Source organism: Colletotrichum scovillei (assembly GCF_011075155.1).
Source record: "Colletotrichum scovillei strain TJNH1 chromosome Unknown Contig00006, whole genome shotgun sequence".
Taxonomy (NCBI): Eukaryota; Fungi; Ascomycota; class Sordariomycetes; order Glomerellales; family Glomerellaceae; genus Colletotrichum; species Colletotrichum scovillei.
The window spans coordinates 2,175,216-2,195,629 of NW_023336264.1; the positions used below are offsets into that span (position 1 = coordinate 2,175,216).

A 20,414-nucleotide genomic window follows, 5' to 3' on the forward strand; every position below is an offset into this window, starting at 1 on the left:
CCTCTTCGGCCCATATCTCTTTCCCTCCAATAATAGAGAATGGGAGAGGGATATGAGCCTGCTCAGACTCTGCATGCCAGGGAAGAGCTTGTCGTGCTTGACTTTAACGCACCACGTTGAATTCGCAGAACAGCCGTGATCTAGCAACATTGCAGAAGCAAGACACGGTCACCAAAGACTTCCGCCTCATTCCCCAATGACATAGGTACAACCCTCATCGCCAATCCATACTTCATGCACGCGGCCGGCGTCCACGTCGATACGATCGCCGACGCCATAAGTAACCTTGTCGGGGTTCTTGTCCTTGGGATAAGTAATGGTAAGGTTCCCACGCAGGATCAGATGGGTCGTCAGACCACGATGCGAATGCGGGGAGTAGTGCGCGTTTCTGAGCTTTGATCGTCAGTTCGTGCATACTTGGCTTTCGCTTGGGGGCAGGCCAGAAGGAAAGGCAAAAAGGCAGTGGGCATCACGTACGGTCCGTCGGTCCAAGTGAAGACATGAGGAAACCCCCAAGATCTAACCTCGGACTCGCTATCACGCTGGGAATTGGGCTTAGAAGGCATGGCTGCAATACTGGGCGATTGCTGGCTTGAAGCTGAGGGGTAAATGTGCGCAAGGCAAAGTCGAGAAGTTCGCTCGTGGCGTGGCGGCGACGGCGACGGAGGCAGACTGAAGAAAGCTTGCGATTACGTCAGAGAAGATCAGATGTCGAGCTCTGTGCAGTCGACCGGGTCCGAGAGCTGTTCGTCGGCGATTCCGCAGCTGACAGGTATGTTCTCCTTTGAAGACTGAGCTGATTCGAGTTGAGAGGAGCCTCATTGAGATAGTTCAGTACGGGAGTCGATGTTTAGAAACGCCGGGTCGGGTGCCCAGAGGGGAGGGTGGTGGTCCGCGTACTCAGGTCTCGAGAGTCGGCTGCAGTGTGGGGGAAGCCGACTTTTGGGTGCCCGTCCCCCACTTATGCCCCGAGTGCCCCGATGCCGTGTGGCGATTGAAATGACGGTGGTTTCCGGGAGGCGCAGCGGCGGCAGCCGAGCAAAAGAGATGCATAGGCGCCGGTGGGAAATGCGTGGCTTGGTGGCCAGCAGCAGCAACAGCAAGCAGACAAACTCGGAGCACCGGCACAGGCCCCGCCATGCCACCACGCTCCCTCAATCCTTGGCGTGCGGGTGACAGACTTGACGCCCCTCCGAGGCTGGACCTATGCACTGAAGTGGAACATAGACAACGGCTCGACGGAAGAAAACCGCCCCAAGGCTCTGTCAGGCCAAGTGGAGACCACTTGAGAATGCTTGGGTTTCCAGACTTCTGAGCCCTGGAGACTCTGTCACATACTGTGTCACTCTCATTCAGCTCTTTCCACATTTTCTGGCGTGTCGCCGTGTTTAATGGCTGCCTAGCGAGCTATTCCCTCGACCTTAGCATGGTCATGATATCACTTTGTAGGGGGATCATCCCTCCCTCCATACGAAGCGGCAACGCCTCCACTAGTTACGACATAAGGTATCCGTACGAAATACCCTAGCTTGCCTAGGGCCTATCCGTACACTGATGGTTTCCACCCGCTGTATCCGTACGGATGCTATGTTTAGCGCATCGCGAACGGGGGACTGCGAGACGTCAATATTGAATAGGGGCAAGGCTGGCTAGCAGGCGACAATTGTCTCGAAGCATCAGCCGTACTGCCGTTTTGCCGGGACCGGTGACAGTAGGTATAGCATGAAATGCTTCGATCTCGCGAGGACAGCACAGCGATGGAAGCACAGCGCAGCACAGCAAACGACGCATGGTGAGTTGTATGCTAAGGTGCTGCTGCAGTCTGCATCTTGTGGCAGGCGAAAATGGGCTGAGCGCTCTTCTATGTAGTAGCCAAAGTACGTCGGGCATTGAGCCTCCCAGTGTGCCCTACGAAGCGACACCAATCTGTCAGTGATAAATCGAGGCTCACGTCCAATGGTTCCGAAAGAGGCACCCCGTAAGACAGACAGGGCAGACTGCGATTGGGGGCCAAGACTAGCCATCTGCAGATGGATTCAGTGTGACGCTCCGCTTCGCGATGCAGGGAGAAGACCAGAGAGAGTCACACACATACGCGCAGACTCCGCCCCTCTGAAAACAAGGCATCACCACTTAGTTTTTTCAGTATTCGAAGAAGATCATGAGCGTCGGGAAATGTGCCTTAGGCCTGGCACTCTCTAGTCTGACAATCATCATGCATATCAGGTACTCAAAACAGACAGTCATGACAGAAACTATGCGGTACGCGTCACTCTCGTCCAATGGCCGACATTTCTAAGTCGAGGGAGAATGGGGAAGAGACGCGGGCTCCGACGTGATCAACAACAAAACGAAACAAGTCGAGATGCAGAGGCCAGCTCGAGAACCAAGGACGTGGATCCCGAGGAGGCCGTCCCTCAATGTCTCAATTAATTCTGGCAGAGACTGAGAAGAGTCTCACTCCAGTTTCCATCTCAACAGGCAGTAGAGGTAAGGAACACCACGCTAGAGGGCACCTTCGACAGGGCCCTCGGGACCACCTACAGCAGGGATCCAAACCATCGGGGGCAGTGCTGGCCCCTTCCCATTGGCTACTTGTATCGTTCAGCACACCCATCAGACGAGGCTGTCCCCCTCCAAGTGCCCTGCAAGTGCTCTCCAAAGGGCTCCAAGTGCTACGGAACGGGAACCCCATCACGCTGGATCACACTTTACACCACAGTAAGGTAGGTACTTCCCTGCCCACCCATGTTCTCAGCTATGCTGACATGCATATCCACGCTTCCTACTCTCGTTGAAATTACCCTTTTACTGTCTCTCGAATGCCTTCGTTCCTCGAATTTCCTCGAATCCCTCGAAAATAATCCTAAACTCTCGTTCAACGACAACCCGTATTCTTACAACTCCGTTCCTTCGTCTCCGTAACCATTTGTTATCCTGTCCCTCCAATGGGCTAATGATCATATCCATACGCTCTCCGAAGCCGTACCCCTCTGACCCCTAGAACCAGAGTAGGCTTGACTGAGCAAAGAATTACCCCCTCCCGCGACGACAATCCGTCAGCCGTACGCACGATCGATTCGGTCAACCAACACACACACATAGAGAAAGAGGACTTGACCCGGAGGCAGGCTATCAAGCCGCTGCAGCTCGCCCGCCATGTGTCTCTCTGTACGTCTCTCACCATATCCCGTAGGGGTTGTGCGCTCAATGCAAGGCTCCGGCATTGGCAACGCCCGCATATGATGCCTTTCCTGCACTTTCTCAAAGCCTTTTGACACTGGCCTCGAGCTCGTGGTCAATCATCGCACAAAGACTCACACATCTTGACAGTTCTGGCGCCGCAAGACCGCCCCGAGCAACGAAAAGACACAAAAGAAACGAACCCTCACGATGCCGCTATGGTCCTCCTCCAACAAGACCTCCGCCAATACCCTCAAGAAGATGGTTGGCCTCACCACGATCCTGGCACCTACACGAGACGGCTTCCACTTCCAGCCCGCTCCCCGGCCGATGCCCCTCATCAATATCACAAACGTCGACGGCGCTACCGACCCTTCGTCCTCGTCATCGGCCGCATCGGACCCCAAGGAGGCAGTAGTTTCGCCCAGCCCCGATGAGATCCTGCTCAGCCAGGCCATTCGCGAACGTTTCGAGAAGATATTCAACGACCTACGCTCCCGCCGCTCTTCACTATCCCGCGAACCTTTTGTGACCCGCGACCAACTACTCGTATTCCTCGAGAATACCCAGGGCGAGACTGATGTCGAGGCTGTATTGCCTGAGGGTCAGCAACGATACAACTATGGCGAGTTCCTCGAATTGTGGTGGAGAAACTACGGCTGGGATGCCACCCGCCCAATAAAGGAGGGGGACAAGGACTTGAGCCGGCCCATTACGAACTACTTCATCAGCAGCAGCCACAACACATACTTGGAGGGCAACCAGCTTGCCTCCAGGAGCTCACCCGAGGCTTACAAAACTGTATGTTTTTCTGAGCTCACATTCGCCCAGCATTCGCCCAGCAAAGAGACATAACTTCTAACATGTGAACTGCAGGTCCTTCGCCGTGGATGTCGGTGTATCGAAATTGATATCTGGAACGGAGACACACCCATCACCACCCAAGAGGGCAGCCGCTCTCCCAAACCTGATCACTCGAGGAATCTGTCTGGCTCCTCCCTTCCCAACGTGGCTGCGAGCGTCAAGGAGACGGTGGAAGATCTCCTGATCGAACGCAGCACGAACGGCAATGGCCATAACAGAAACACCAGCACTGCCAGCAAATCTCTGAATCCTCGCGATAGTGCCACTCTCCTGGGACCGAGCGAGTCCACCGACTCTCTCGGCAAAACCCTACGGCCCTCATCGCCGACTCCCTCTATGAAGAATCGCCTGCCGTATCCCAAGGATGAGCCCATTGTCACTCATGGCTGGACTTTGACAACTCCCTGTGGCTTCAGAGAGGTCTGCAAGGCCGTTCGCGAGTCCGCCTTCGAGACGAACGAATTACCCCTGATTGTTAGTCTTGAGGTCCATGCCGACAAGGAGCAGCAGGAGGTCATGGTCAGGATCATGAAGGAGGAGTGGGAAGGCATGTTGATTGACAAGTCGTGGGAGGGCATTGATCCCCGGTTCCGCCTCCCCAAGCTCGAGGAGCTCAAGCGCAAGATCCTGGTCAAGGTCAAGAAGGCGCCTAATAAGATTGAGGTGCCTCCCAGCACGACAGCCCTCTCTCAAGTGTTTGCCAACGACGAGGACGCTTCGGGTTCCGACGATGAACGCAACAGGGAGGCACCTAAGCAAGAGACACCGAAACCACCCATGACACCCAAGTTTGATGCCCCGGCCAAGGTCCATAGTGGAAACGAGCCGGCCAAGAGCACAAAGGTGGCAATTTGCCAGGCACTCAGCAGTCTGGCTATCTACACTCACAGCGAGCACTTCAAGAGCTTTGAAACACCGGCGGCTAAGAAGCCGAGTCACATCTTTTCGATAAGTGAGAACAGGCACTCAGCAGTCTGGCTATCTACACTCACAGCGAGCACTTCAAGAGCTTTGAAACACCGGCGGCTAAGAAGCCGAGTCACATCTTTTCGATAAGTGAGAACAGGATCCTGGAACTGCACACGACCAAGGCCCGCGAGATGTTCACGCACAACAAAAACTTCTTCATGCGAGCATTCCCCAACGGCTCGCGTGTCGACAGCTCCAACCCGGACCCCAGTCTCTTCTGGCGCAAGGGCGTGCAAATGGTTGCTCTGAACTGGCAATATCTCGACGAAGGAATGATGCTCAACGAGGGCATGTTCGCGGACGAGCTGGGATGGGTCCTCAAGCCCGTTGGATACCGCAGCACTGACAAGGACACGCTGACAGAGGTCGACGCCGCGCCGCAAGGCGACCTGGAGCTCACCGTCACCATCATCGCCGGCCAGCACATCTTTGTCGACGACGATTCTGCCAGCGACAGCAGCCGCGGTAAGCACCTCCGGCCATTTGTCAAGTGCGAGCTTCACGTCGAGATTGGAGCGCAGAACGGAAAGGCTGCGGACGAAGATGACTTCAAGCTCAAGACGGGGTCGAGAAAGACTGACCACCCCGAGTGGGAGAATGGAGCACGGCTCAAGTTCCCCAAGATCTCGAGGGTGGTGGAGGAGTTGAGTTTCCTCAGGTAAGAAAAGTCACGGTCTCCTTCATGTTTTGCTCTCTTTCTTCCCCCGGCAGCGGCATGTCTGGGCCTACGGGCCTTGACGATCTTTTGATCCTACAACTCGAGAAGACGGCGAGAAGGATATGCGCGGCTCCGCGCCTACCCTCCCGCGCGCCGGCGTACCCGACCTGCAAGACCTGAACACCTCCGGCGGTGTAACGTTGTCCGAAGTCGTGACGGCTCCCCGACCCCCGGGAATGGCCTGATTCATCCTCGGATGCCATGCCGGGACCCGTCGCCGCTCTTCGTCATAGGCACGAGACGGGTATGCTCGTGGAACGAAGTCGGTCGTCGAGCTGTCCCTCTTCCATGCCGTGTCGCCGTCCCCTACCCGTTCACGAACCGTTGACCCGTCAATACTCACCTACCATGCGGGCCGCTGCGTTGACAGCCCGGGCCGCCGCACACCGCAACGTTGTTCTTTTTTTCTCCCGCTTCTCTGCATCCTGCGAATAGCCATGGCCAAAAAAAGTAATGAGAATGTTTTTTTTACTGACTTGTGTTTGAACCGCGCAGATTCAAGATTGAGGATGATCCACTCCTCGGTGGCGACGAGCTTCTCTCGTGGGCATGTATCCGCCTCGACCGTCTACGTCCCGGTTATCGCTTCATCAGGCTCATGGACACCAAGAACAGGCCGATTGAAGGTGGTAAGCTGCTCGTAAAGATCGACAAGGTGGTGCGGTAGAGACCCGCGCGTCCCGTCCGTCTGTCCGTGATATCGTATACCGTACCCGGCCTAGGGGCAGAAGCGAAAATGCTGTAACGCGCGATGTGGCAGACATTCTAGCAGGGAAAGCCTTTCTTTCCTTTTGTTCCTTTTTTTTTTTTTCTCTCTCTGGTTCTGCGGGTTTCCATGGGAGGCTCTGATAACTTTTTTTTTGCATAACACAGTTGGCTAGTTGGGCGTTGGCATGGCGTTCATTCGTATTCTTCTTCTTCTTCTTCTTCTTTCCTTTCTCGAGGCAAGCGATACCTATTTTCCCCCTGCTACAACCTAGAGTTTCAGGTTTTTTATTCCCTATCAAGCCACAATTTTCTTTTATTCTATAATTTCCTTTTCTTCTGAGCATACACCGTACGCGGTATATTCGGAGAGGTTCCCTTTGTGTGTCTCGGGGAGTTTTTCTCCTGTTTTGATCGAGAGGCAAAAAATTGAGAATCGGATGGAAAACCAGCGGGAGAGACAAAGCAGGTCATTTCAGAGTCATGAGAGAGTCATTTCCTTATTTTGGGGCCGGGCGGCGGCGGCGGTGGTGTGAGAGAAGGAAAACCCCCTCTCTTGATGAGGTCAGAAGATCAAGAGACAGGATTATACGCTGGTGGGAAAGGATTGTCTCAAGGTCACTGAGATAAGACACACACACACACACACACACACACATGAGATACAAGACAGGGCGCAAAAGGACGAACAGCACACATACAAACCTACAAACCTGTGGGGCGCCGATCTTGACGCAGAGAAGCGCGAGGCGGGATGGAACCCAAAAACCTACCGTATCGTTCGTAGTGGAGAGGAAATGAACAAATCCAAGGTATCTCACCTACACATGTAGACTCTGTTTTTTGGGGGGGGGGGGGGGCCCGTTAAAGCCCCAATCCGTGACATGTCGTCGCTTCCGTGTGACCATTCCCGTCTCTTCTGTCAACGGCTCCCTCCCTAAACGGTCTCATTTGTTGTCCAACGTGACCGGATCTGGGGGGGGCAACCTGTTGCCGGCCATCCTGAAGCTTGACCGCCGCCCGCCGAGAAAGATCTGTCATATTTGAGTATTGACCAACGCGAACTTGTGAGGATGTCCTCCTGTATTGCTGTGTAGCAGTCAAATACGACGGGTTGTCACTGCAATGTAGACGGGAAGCGGATACCTGCCAGACCCTGTATCGGGACATGCAGAACGAACAATGAATCTCGTCAATGACATGTCGGGCGTATCGCCATAACAACCTCTTTTTTTTTCCCCCTGTCTGGCGTATTATCTCTCTGCAAGGGTCATGACCATCAGGGTAGCTGTCGGTTCCCCCATGGCAGCATGTCGTGGGACCACGAACGAGATTCTGCTTTTCTGCCTCACGTCGCACCTGGGCAGACGTACTTCTTGGTTGTACGACGCCGGGAAGGAAGACAATAGACTCGCGGACCAAGGGAATTCTCTCATCGAGGTTGGATAATATGATTCTCGACACTGTGTAACCTTGGAAGGAAGAAAAATGGCTGATGACGGCGACGAGTTCTGAGTTGACGGGGCATCATATCCGGCCATCGGTAGACTCCATTCCCTGCTGTCAACAATGGATCAAAAAAAAAAAAAAAAGATGTCCTCCTCCTGCCGCTCTGTTGCCGCTCTGTTGCCGCTCCTTCGACGGGAGTCGGCCCTCGTTGAGCCGCCGTGTAACGACTCTGGTTGTGACTCCAACCGCTCCCGTGCCAAGAGGACTGACTGCAGCTGGACTTTCTGCTCGTAAAAGGCAAGGTTCTAGACTGCTTCTGTCCGCCATCACGCGTTGGTTGTCTGCGACGAATGAAGGGCTCTCATGAACCCCACCCGCAACAATCTCAACCCTGGTGAGGGCTCAACAGACGACGCTGCAGCCCTGCCCGGCTCTTGCGGCTTGGCACCGAAAGATGCACGATTGGCAACCCTTCCTGCCTGGATACCTAACCCGGTGGCACCAGTTGTGGGCTGCAGGCTCGGCATAAGGAAGCAAGCCATCGATAAGAACAGATGAAGCTAAGCGGGAGTGCGCCGATCCCCAGGAAGTCTCAACCCGCTGTGGCGGGCGTGATGGTATAGCCAAAAGGCGAGGTCCCCAGTGTGGCCGTTGGTCGTGAGACAAGTCATAACGTAGAATAAGAAAGATTGTTCCAAAGTTATCCAATGAAGCCATTTCATCTTGCATGTCTGTAAGACAAAAAAGGAACAATGGCCGTCATGTACAATCATAGCGCCGGACTAGATGGTATCTGGCGCGGCCCGACAGTAGACAACTTGTCAGTTATCACCGGGGATAGATTTGCTGGTGTGACTGATCCGACCAAGGGGGTTCGTCGCGGAATAAGCAGCCTCGGCTGCAGGTTTGAGTAGGCATCTCAATAGCCCATCCCCTCGAGCCGTCACGCAGAAGCCAGGACCAGTTGATTCAACTCGTAGCCATCGGAAGTCGGCCATCTTCCTGTCCGCAACGAGTACAAATGTCGCCAAATTAAAGTTGACAGTACTATGGCTTGATATTGAGACAGGCGATTGGTGGTTACCTGGCGTTGCGGGAACTAGGGCGGTGTAACAAGGCTATCACCAAGCGCCTAGCCCTCGAGTAATAATAGGAGTTGGCCATGGCAAAGGTGTCCAAGGTACCTAAAGTACGTATGCAAAGCGCAAGGGTTCGGGAAGTGAGACATGCGGTTGTTCTGTCAGTTGTGAAAGTCGTTTGGTGGGGGCATCATCGAGATCTCTCTCAATCTAAGAGTACCGTTGGGAATCGAGCCTCTGGTTACTTCATAGTGATGAAGATGCAACAACCCGCCATTGCCTCTCGGTTTTGTGACTGGCCATGTGGTACACTGTTCGGGTTGCTGCGGGCGGTTCCGACAGTCTGGAAGACTAGCTAGGTATGCCTGTCGTCCAGGAGCATGTTACCGAGGTTTTGGTGTTTTCCATGGAGATGATCAGGAGATTGAGGGAGGGATCGCTCGTAGATCCGATGGAGCTTCAAATGGGGCTGTCTTGAGACTTGAATCCTAGTCTTGCATCAATCATTACCTCTTAGCCTTGCCCAAAAAGCGGTGATTACCATGTGTCAGGAACCTTGAGTTCGAGACTTGGAGCGGCAAGCCATCAATTAGGCCATGAACCAGAATAGCCAAACGAGGAGGCGGAACAGTTGTAGTCCTTGTTGAGGATCCTGGCGACAGTCGTTTGGCGTTTTGATGAGACATACGCCTATCAAAGCTGGAGGCTGCCAAAACACCACGTCTCTCCGGTTGCTTGCAGATGTAATGCAAGTACCCTCACCGCAAGGGACTCGTCGTTAGTGATGTGCAGTCGTGGAATACGCGAAAGAATTGCTGAAAACCTGTTTGTTCTCGTACTTGGTGCCAGCTCTGGAGCAGTCAATGGAATCTTTTGACAGGCAACACTGGTGCAGCCAAGTTTCCCGAAGCAAGGGCGGTAGATTGAGCAGCTCAGTTGTGCTTGACCTAGACGCTACCGATCTAATGCAATTTGCTGGTCGAAATTTCCAACAGCAGAGCCTCTCGAAGTTTCGCAAATTACTGCTGCCACATCCTTGCAAGAAGAAAATTGCCGCTCTTTCCCATGGTTTCACCATTTTTGAGCGCGACCAAATCGCGGAATTGTTGAATAGTGATCGTGACGGAGAAAATGTCTTTGAATGGGCGGGTAGTGAAGGTCTGCAGCCGGAGATGTAGTCAATGTGACAGATCACTTTCTTCCGTTCGATTGCGCCTCCGTGAAATTGGAAGCGGAGGCTGGGACAATGCCGGGCATGGACCGATTTTCGATGAGAGACTGACTGATCGACCGCGCATCTCGTCTACGAGATGACAGGTCACATCGGCCTCTTGGTATGCTTGAGGCCCACGCAGGAGGTGGGCATTGAGGCTCCCAAATAGCCCCCGGATCTGACACTGAATATCCGTAGTGTTACGCACAAAGCTGTCTGCAAGAGTATGCAGGTCGAATGTTGGAGGCGTCGACTGCTAGACGAAGGCCGAGAGATGTGTGTTGGTACGTCGGCTAGAGGTAGTGACTACTCCGTAATGACCAGTCGTTGACACTGGGAGGAGGCTCAGAGCGTGCGTGTTGTGTGTTCCGCTAGTGGTGGTCACAAATGACAACAATGATATTTCGCCGAGAACAATTGACACGTCGATTCGCCTGTTGGTTATTTGAAACCAAGATGTGTGAGACATGAGATTGTCTTATGGTGCTCCTGGGTCGGCGCCAGCTAACATTGTCGATTCACATTTCGGTGACGATGGAATCGGGATTTCTGAATCCAGACCCTTCGATGATTATCGGTGAGTCTGCCCACATGCATTTCGAAGATGGCCTGCCATTGAATGGGTCGGTGTGGATTGAGCTACACCTGAGCCAGGGCGGGATAAGCCGCGGCACCATACTCTCACCGATCAACAACGACTCTGCCCCAAGCACCAAGTAGTTGCACACACCTTCCTCGTTTGATGGAGGTTTTGGTGGCAATGCCTCCAACACACGGCGGCAGGTCTGCGAGAACAGCCGGGACGACAGCCGGAGGCCCGAAAACGTATGATCTCGTGTCTTTCGGCAGGGCTGGTGTGATGGGGTGAGATGCAAAGACGTTAGAAAAGGCCACTGCGACGTCACATTATGTACAAACCTTGGCACATGTGTCAAACCTCGTTGGCGTCGCTTGGACCAAGGGCGGCGGGCTGTGGTATCACACATTCACTTTTTGTTGCGGCCTCGTATTGCGGCCTCGTCACACCGCGGTAACGACAAGTAGCGTGTGCGCACCGTAGATCGCGGGATGTGATGGCGGATACGGCTGAACGTCAAAGTCTACGCGGCCGATCACGGTGCGACCACCTCCTAACCAGCTTGCTGGGATGAGGCTAGGCTCTTGCTTCTTGCAGTAGTTGGTGAGCTGTGCAACGATCAGCAACGCCAGGCCGGTAGGTATTGTGGTCGACTTTGGAGGGGGTGTGTCAGGATTGTCCACGTTTCGAGGTGTAAGTCCATCCACTGGAGCAGCGATATCGCGAACGATGAGCGAGATCCCGCTGGCTTGGAATTAGACTCCCGCTTGATGAGCAGAGACGGCGCCAGACGTTCACATTCCCAACAGACATCCACTGGGGGACTCTCGTCCTTTCCGTCGAGCCGAGCTGCTCTTTGCCCCTACTCACGATAGCTAGGTAGGTAGTTTGTAGGTGCGGGCACGGTGCGGAAGGAACGTTAAGGACACCGTTGACCTCCCAGTCCAACGAGAGAGCCCATGGCCATTTTCGATCGATGCGTAGGCGAGTTGTTGCAGAACAGGACGCTAAGGAGCCTGGGATGAGGAGAAGGGAAAAGAGAAAAGCAATTATGGGCAAGGGAGCCCGTAAGTCCGTGGAGCAGGGACTAAAAGAAGAAAGCGGATTTGTGCGTCGAGTGGAGACATTTGAGTAAGATTTGAACCAAACGCGAACCTTGGGTCCCATGGGAAAAGAAAGAATGGGACGGATTATTCCATCAGAAAAAGAGGATAGAAAAGTAAGTGAAATTTGGCGAAAAGAGAGCAAAGCGTTGCCGCGGCCGGGTGTTTGCAGCAGTGGAGGACGTTGCGGAAAACTCGGAGGGTGGGCCACAGAGGGCATTCCCATGGTCGTACGTTTCTAGCTAGGAAGAAATGAAGGGATAGCAAGGTAAGGGATGGAAAGTAACTAAACGCAAAAGAAGCCTTGGTATCACTGACATTGAAAGGAAGGAAATGTTGTAGGTGAAATGGGGACCTGATGTTTGCTAAGGTGGAAATCTCATTCTCTTGCTGTAGGTAATTGGATCCACTGCGGTTTGCGAGCCCAGTTTCCTCAGGGCATGCAATCAGAGTTAGGAGGAAGGGGGGAAGGGGAGGGAGCGCAAGGTAAAGGAAAGAAGCAGCAGCTGACGCAAGGAACCACATTCCACGCTTTGAAATCTCGGTAAAACTAAGAAAAAGAGTTTTGATGTCGATGATCGACCCCGGATCGTGGTTTACATTCTTGGAAGTTTGGACCTCGCGCTCGCGGTACGTACAGTACACCCACACTCGTACACACTTTCCCTTCCAAGTTGGTCACTGCAAGTGTGCAAGTGGAGATACAAGATACTTGACGGAAGCGACGTGGAGGCAAGAGCTCTATGCTGTGACGCAGGAAAGAGGCAGGTCGTATTTTCCTTCTTCCTCAACCTCATGTACAGATATGTGTCCATCGAGGTTGACGGATGTAAGTACCTACATGCAAGAGAACGACTCGGCATATCTGTATGCCTTCCCTTTTCTTCCCCCTTTTCCCTCGTAAGCGTGAGAAGCGCAGAGAAGAAATCCCTCCATGCTCCTCCTGTGCTTTCTTGGAGATTTGACGCGGGGGTCCCTTGGGTTCTCTTGTGGTCTCTCCCTTTACGCTTCGCTACACACACGTGTTGGCCCCGCTTGAGTGCATTCTGGGCAGGGCTAGGCAGGAACTGGGGGGGCTTCAACGACGACGTTCCTAGTTTGATTAGTGTACGGATACTTTGCAGATTCTCATATCGGGAGGAGCTGAGCTGAGCCAGAGCGAGACTCGCGGGAGAGAGAGCTTGCGCGCTGCATCGGAGCTTTCAGCCCTGGCGTCTAGCAGTTGGGCCTCAGGCGCTTTTAGACGACGGTCCAGATTTCACCATGTGACGGGAATGAATGATGATCAACGAAATTAGGAAAGGCTAGACAGGGCTGGGAAATTCGAACCTGGGGGTGGGTAATGGGCTGGGCTGAGATTCAGACGCAGTAGGCTAAGGTATGGACACTGGTGAGATACGGTCGACCTGAGGTTCGAGATTCAGCTCGAGTCAAGGGCTATCCCCGAAAAAGAATATGGGAACTAAGAGATACAAGTTGGAGGCAGTTATTAGTCAGAAGGTGAATTGCGCAAGAGTGACGGAGGGTAAGGTAGGTACGAAGTACCTTACTTCGTAGGCAAAAAGGAAGGCAATCGATCAAAGCGATACATTGTGGAAGTGCGAAGAAAAAGGTGGGTATCGGATCTGGTAGCATCTTAGCCCTGGCATCTAGGGAAGCAGGGGCAATGGCTTCCGTCTCCACCATCACCACTACTTCCTGACGAGTGACCACCAGGAGTGTGGTGAGGTCGCACAACTAAGGTAACCTCTATCTATGGAGCACATCGACAACCGCAGCGGTTGCAAGATCCATCGGCATGCAGCCTGGGTCAAACAGAAAAAGATCCCGGCATATGTGTGTATGTGTGTGTGCGTGTCAGTTGAAGCAGACCGTACATGACTGGAAAGAATAAAGTGCGATATGTGAGGAGATGTTGGAGATGTCGGAGATGTTGAGTGAGATCCATGGATGCAGCAAAAGGTGTCATGGTTGTGGTGTGAATGGTTGTAACTTGTAACTTGTGTGTATGTGTGTGTGCTCGCACGCACAAACCCATGGGCAAGCCACCAATCGGGCAGCCGCCGGCCACAATCACGGTAGGTACGGAGTATGCAGTCAAGGTAAGGTGAGCTTCACCAGCCGCGATAACCCCTCCCCTCCCCTCCCACGACCTCCCACCCGGGCCCCCGAGACGAGAGGAAGAGGAGCGCCACTCAGCCCCCCGGGATGAACCAATAGGGTCATCCGAACAAGACAGGACCAGGGTCGCTGTCATTCGTTCATTGCTTTGCTGCTATCCCAAACTCTCTCACACTCTCTGCGTGTCTCTACGGAGTATCCGTACCTTGGAACCTCTCTCCAGGGTAGGTAGGTAAATGTCTGGGCCATCCTTTTTTTATTCTGCGACAGGCTATCCATACTAATCATAATTTGTTTTTACGACTGCTCACAAATCCCGTCCCAGGAATCCAAATATCCCGGCTTGCAGAAAAGGAACATAATCGACTTTGTTGGGACTTGGAAAGCAACAACTAAATTCTCTTTCGTTTTGCATTTTGCGCGCCCCCCCTCGTTCTCGGAGGAGAGATGAACGAACACACACACTTCTGCCGTCACCTCTTTTTTTTAGGCTGAAGCCTGGGCAAACAGAGTTTACGGTATAGCTTCCTCCCGGGCTTGCCATCACCTCGTGCCCATCAAAAGGAGTCCTTAGGAGTCAGTGCTCCGAACGGGTAGCCATACAAACCCTTCCCCGGCAAGCATCTTCCCTCGTGGACGTTTGACACTACCGTTCGGCCTTTTTCGCCTTACAGGCTTACTTACACACACACACTCACTCACTGACACACGCAAACAACAGAAACTACCTATATGTCGTCTCTTATTGGATCTCCATTACCTTATTCATCTCTACGCAGTAGTTCGCACCCGCTAAAAACAGAAACTAGGTAGGTTGGACTTATTACGTGCATTTCGCCATGCCCATCAGATTATCCCAACAACGTGCAATCCAGACATTCTCCAAACTTTATTGTGCCTTCGTTGGCAATCTGCATTGCTACTACAACTTCCATGGCTCTTGTTGCAGAGGATTACGAGGCCCCCTTTCGTCGTGGTTGATTTATTCCAGCCACATCCCGTTCCCCCTCCTCCCTCTCTCACTCTAGTAACCTAGTCCCCGTTGGGGGCGTTTACCAAAGCAAACGGGCACGCGATAGTATTTGCGATGGACCCAAAGACACTTAACAAGCCCTTTTTTTTCTTCCTTTTCCGTCGCCACCCCCTCCCTTACCTACACTTGCCATGCTTTCCTCTACTCTGCCAAAGGCGAAAAAAAAAAAAAAAAAGCCAATTTGAAATATTGTCCGAGCTACCTTAGTGCCAACCAAAAAGTGTTGCGTTCTCGCTTTCGTTGGTGTTTCGTCATACCCATCCGCGATGTGGAGTCTATGAACCGATCTTCCCCCCCTCTAGACCACCCCAAAAAAGGAAGCGCTAGGGTAAGAAGAAGAACCATGGGAAGAGAGGGGGGACAGAGAGCCGTTTGAGCCTCCACGTCGGCTCTAGGGGGGTGGTTGCGACAATTCTGCAGGGTTTTTTCCGTTGGCTACCGGATACATGCAGTTCAGAGTAGAGGAATCCACGGGGAGGGTCTGCTCCATGGGACAACATGGGACAATATGGGTCATTGTATGAAGTGTAATACGGATACACTATTACAGAGTTTCCCAAAGTCTTTTCTTTCTCCGCTCATACGTGCGTTACTGGGAGAGGTACGGAGTAAACAGAGAGAGAATACCTAGATATGGGGAGGGGAGGGGGTGCGTACCAGGGGGGGATTCTTTCGCGAAAGATACCTTAACCTTGCCATACTTCAATGACTACGCAGTACTTACACTACATACAACAGCAATGAACTTCCCCCTCTCTTTTCTTTGCTGCAAAGTCACACAGTCACAGAGAAAGGAATTCCCCGGCGCGGAATCCCGGGGCAGATCGAACAGAGCTCTGGAACATCCACTCATCTGGGTTATTCTTCTGCTCGCTCCCTGTTCGAATATACCCCTGCCTGCACTAGCCTCGCGATCGACTGCCCGCCAGGGGCCAATGAGCAACCCCGGGGGGGCATGGCCGCATGGGCATGGGGGGATTGGGATTGGGGAGAAGGGGGGGAGCATCCGGATTTACATGGTTTAAGAAAAAAAAAAGAGAGAGAGGGAAAGAGAACGAGGGAAAGAGAACGAGGGAAAGAGAACGAGGGAAAGAGAGAGAGAGAGAGGTGTGTGTGGTAGAGAATAATGAGTACTACCTAGGTAAGCAGCTAGCGCTTCTGCCTTCACTTTTTCTTTCCAACACTTCTTCCCGTGTGTGGTGATGCCCTGGTATGATGGTATCTAATTCCAAACAAGGAGGATTCGGGGATATAAAAAAACGAAGAAAAAACCACGGTAAAACAAAACAAGAGAACAAAAACCAATCAACCAACAACCTCCGTCCATCCCTCAGCCCAGGCCCCCAGAGGAGCCGCCGCCAGCCGAGCCGTGTCCCCCGTTTGGAGACTCGGAGAGGGCACCTCATGGCTTTCATGGCTTGAGCTGGTTCGGCGTCTGTCTGTCTTGTCTTACCCACGAGTCCACGATACCCACAAAGGAAAGAATGAAAATACAAGCAAAAGAATGGGCTTCTTGGTTTTCCCGTAGACCAAAGTACCATTTTCGCACAAACTCTCAATCACTTCTTCATCTTCTTCTTGTTCATCCTCGCCTTCGCCTTCTTCTTCTTCTTACCCCCCTCCACCCCTCCCCATAGACAAGAAACCCAAGAGCTAGCTCGTGCTAGTCGTGCCAAGCCAAGGAAACATACATACAGACAGACAGGCCAAAAGCAAGAAGGAAACAAGAGACACACCCGGATGCATGTACACGCAACTACCTACCTACGCTCACACACGCAGCCCACGCCCACGGCACACCTCGCACGCACACACGCACACACAAACGAAGCGTGTATGTATGTACCGTACCTTACGGTCGTTCCCGATGAACAATTCTTCAGCCATCACCATGGGGCCTGGTTCCACCCCACCTTGCTCCCCCCCTCGAACAAAGTAGAGTGATCCCAAGGTATCCATCCACATCCCCCATCGTTCAGATCCTTGTACCCATGCCTATCCTGGCAACCTGGTTCGCGCCACCGTCGTTCATCGCTGAACTGCCACTGATACCTACGCCTCCGGGGGGGTCTCTGCTAGTCCCGCACCAGAATGTGATATGTGCCATGTTCTGCACTGTACCGGTCTACCGGCCTGTTTGGTTTCTTTTGCTGCTTGCTACTTTTCTGCTGGCGGCCTTCCGCCGGTTGCTCGCCGATTTGATTATTATCAGATGGCACTGCCATATTTTCTTCTTGCACTAGTAACCAGAACAGGGACTTGGAACACCCGCTCCCGCCTGGAGCGAAGTCTCCCTCGCTGTGCCGACCTGGTCCTTGCCCGTCTCGACGGCCCAGCTAGCGAGTGCTTTGTCCTTGTCGTGCGATTTCAAAGGAATCTGCCAAACTATAAGTATCGACGGTTGCCGCCTGGAGTTCTCTCGCCTTGTCCAGATCACCATCATCGGACATTTTACAGGTTCAAAGGAACTTCAGCTTGACGCAGCCAAACTCCAATCTCCATCATCAACACATCGACTTCGAGTCCAACCCCAACCAACCAAACCCCCACCACACCTTTTCGAATCCAGATCCCACGAACCAGAACTACACTCAACCAACCAAGTTCGCCATCACATCTCGCCAACATGGTCTGCTCAAACCACTGCCAGGTCGACAAGACCGCTTTCCGAAACCAACAGAAGCCATCGTCGTCCTCCAAGAGCGGCTCGAAACAGGTGAGTGTGCATGGCTGCACCCCACGTCCACACAGGGCCCGAACTAACTCTCTTTTCTCAGCACCTTCTCCCAGGCATTCGCTGCCCTACGTGCCATGCCTCAGGTAAAGAGGTGTGGGTACTACCCGGAAAAGAGTGCGGCTACTGCGGCACCCCCTGCGGCTAAGACAGCTCATGTGAGTTCTCCAACTTCTTCCCGCGTCATTGCAAAGATGTGGCGGTGAGGCTGACTCTTGTACAGCGCTGAAATCCCCCGATCAAGAGTCATATAGCTGGGACTGCGATGCGATATTGGGAACCACCAAAACAATTACGATACCCCGGGACAACGGCGAACGGCGACACACAAGGGCTATAGATTGAGGGGTTGTGTGCGAGCGAGAATGAGATGACCAAAGGGGGTTGTGCTTGTTCGAGTACGAGGAATTCTTTTCATCCTTTTTTTTTCTTCCGTCATTTTTTGGGTTCATTGGAGGGAATGGGAAAAAAGGGGGCAGATCAAAATCGATGGGTGGGCCAATCTGGGTACTGGCCCTGTAATGTTAACGAGCCATGTCTGTCCGATTTTCAGATCGGAATGTACAGTCGGAGGGGTAGAATGGGCGGGAAATGGATGAGCAGAGGGGTAAGAACAACATGGGCAAACCAACTGGCGCTTGGGCTTGGGCCTGGAGGGGGAGTTTGGAAATGTAATGGTAGCCGCTTTCGGCATACTTGCTTCAATCAGACACCATACAGGTTCTTTATTCGTTTTCGCAACTCGTTTGGACCTTGACTGTTTCGAATCGGAATCGATTTCAGAGGTATGGATACGGCGACGGGACTCGAGTGGTGTGTACCTTTGTGCAGGTTCCACCCTCGATCTTGGGACCAAGAACGGAGTATTCAGATGCAGGCCGACGACACCTGTATGGACCGGAGCACATCGCATGGCCCCGATCGCGACAGTGCCGGACGGGACGCGGGCTGTGGCTTGCTCGGAGATAACACCGGGGGTGTGGTATTGGCTGGCGCTGAGCCCGTTTTTGCGACGAATGGGCACAGCAATGCCTGTCGTCGCATGGGGGGAAACCCCGATCCCCTGATGTGTGTATCGGTCAAGATCGAGGTGGTATCGCAGTTGGAAAGGGGAAAGAGACGATGAGTCGAAAAGCAAAGAGGTACTTTGGCACTGGATATCAAGTGCGGATTAAGGTAGCAGTCTCTCTGAAGAGAGTATCGCGTTGGATGGAAACCTGGCAGGTGATGGCGATTCTAATGACCATATTCAGCATAAGGTTGCGAGCTGCATCTTGTGCAGGCCTTGGAGTGATGACAAGTCGTTTCTGGATTGCGGCGCGGGGCTTCGTAGCTGTGTCTGTAGCTGCGGACCGACGGGCTACAACGGGGATGGGAGGTCGGCGTGGAGGACGGAAACAGCGGTGATGCATGGCGGACCTCGGGCTTGCGTGGGTTCAGGTGGTTGTGTTGCGATCAGGTCCCCTATCAGCCCAATCGGTCCCGATCCCACGGTTCCACTGACACACACAGCTGTAAGGTAGCTTGGAGTTGCCAGCTGGGTCAGACTCGTTACACCAAACGGCGTGCAGGACGCACGAGTGGACGTCCTGCAACACTCGACAGGGAGTTCAGAGGCCTGTCAAAAAGCAGGGCCGGCATCCAGGAAGGTGCATTCCAGCTGAGATCCAGATCCATGTCCCTAGCTTCGTAGCGTCCCAGCACGTCTTGCTCTCAGGAATGACTTTGGGCGAGATGGCAAGAGTCAGAGAGTGTGGGTTGCCGGGTCTCTGACAGATCGTGACGGATCGCGACGGGGTCCTGAAAAGCCGCCTTGCGGGAGATGCCACTGCCTGGGCTGGCAAGGGAAAGATGAGGATTGTATGGGCGGTCATGTCTCTCATCGTAAGACATGCAAAACCGTCATAAGTGACAGCACGGGTAGTCCTGGCCTAGATGCCATGGATTTGCCGCGCGGTGAGGATTCCCTCCAGGTTGGATAGCGCCAGGCTGTGCGAAGATCGAATCGGTATACTGAATCGCAGCGATGAGTAGAGTCAGGTATTGATTGGACGCATCATATGACGAGGCAGGGTATGTCTGCAAGCGCTGGTGATTTGTTCAGGGGTCGGCAAGCTGAGTTGGACGAGGAAAAGGAGGAAAGGAAGGGTAGCTACTACACCGGTGTGAAGAGACGATGCTTGGCAGTGTTCACCGTTAGTTTCGGAGGGACGTCAAGCTTCAGCACTGTGAAGTTCCATTGCAAAGAGGATGAAGGAGTGGAAAAGTGACAGAAGAAATGGCGGCCAGAGCTGGGGGAAGAAAGGGAAGAAAAAGCAAGGATGGATTGAGGCTGCGTTGGGTTGAGAAGTTGAGAATTGACAACTTCCTCGATGGCACCTGCTGTGTGTTGTGTCAACTGCCTGATTGGCCCGCGTCTCGAATGCGCTCCTCCCTCACTTTCCGATCTGAAGCACTGGTCCCCACCTGCCTGCCTCACTCTCAATCGCAACTTCTTCATTCATTCTTCAAGTGAGTTGTGAAATGTGAGCAAGATTCATTCACGTGAGTTGTCGAAACTGGGTGGATACGAAGTACGGAGTATGGGAATCCGCTCCTTCTATCCGTACTCCGTACCTGAGAATCAAATTGCCTGCCAGCGGGCCATGGGGAAATCACGCACGACA

General features: G+C 53.2%; 2 protein-coding genes across 2 annotated transcripts; one reads left to right on the plus strand and one right to left on the minus strand.

The window, feature by feature from the left end:
* Positions 1–186: 186 nt before the first annotated feature.
* On the minus strand, positions 187–566 carry HER10_EVM0007705 (uncharacterized protein; the record flags this gene model as incomplete). The annotated part of the gene is made up of 2 exons (XM_035477251.1): positions 187–388; positions 478–566. The coding sequence occupies 2 exons, from the start codon at positions 564–566 to the stop codon at positions 187–189; spliced, it is 291 nt and encodes a 96-aa protein (XP_035332908.1).
* A 2,007-nt stretch (positions 567–2,573) lies between these two features.
* HER10_EVM0003897 (phosphatidylinositol-specific phospholipase C) lies at positions 2,574–7,260 on the plus strand. Its single transcript, XM_035473559.1, has 5 exons — positions 2,574–3,171; positions 3,334–3,984; positions 4,060–4,905; positions 5,010–5,674; positions 6,230–7,260. Exons 1-5 carry the CDS (start codon positions 3,160–3,162, stop codon positions 6,399–6,401), a joined length of 2,346 nt encoding a protein of 781 aa, XP_035332444.1. The 5' UTR covers positions 2,574–3,159; the 3' UTR covers positions 6,402–7,260.
* Positions 7,261–20,414: the final 13,154 nt, after the last annotated feature.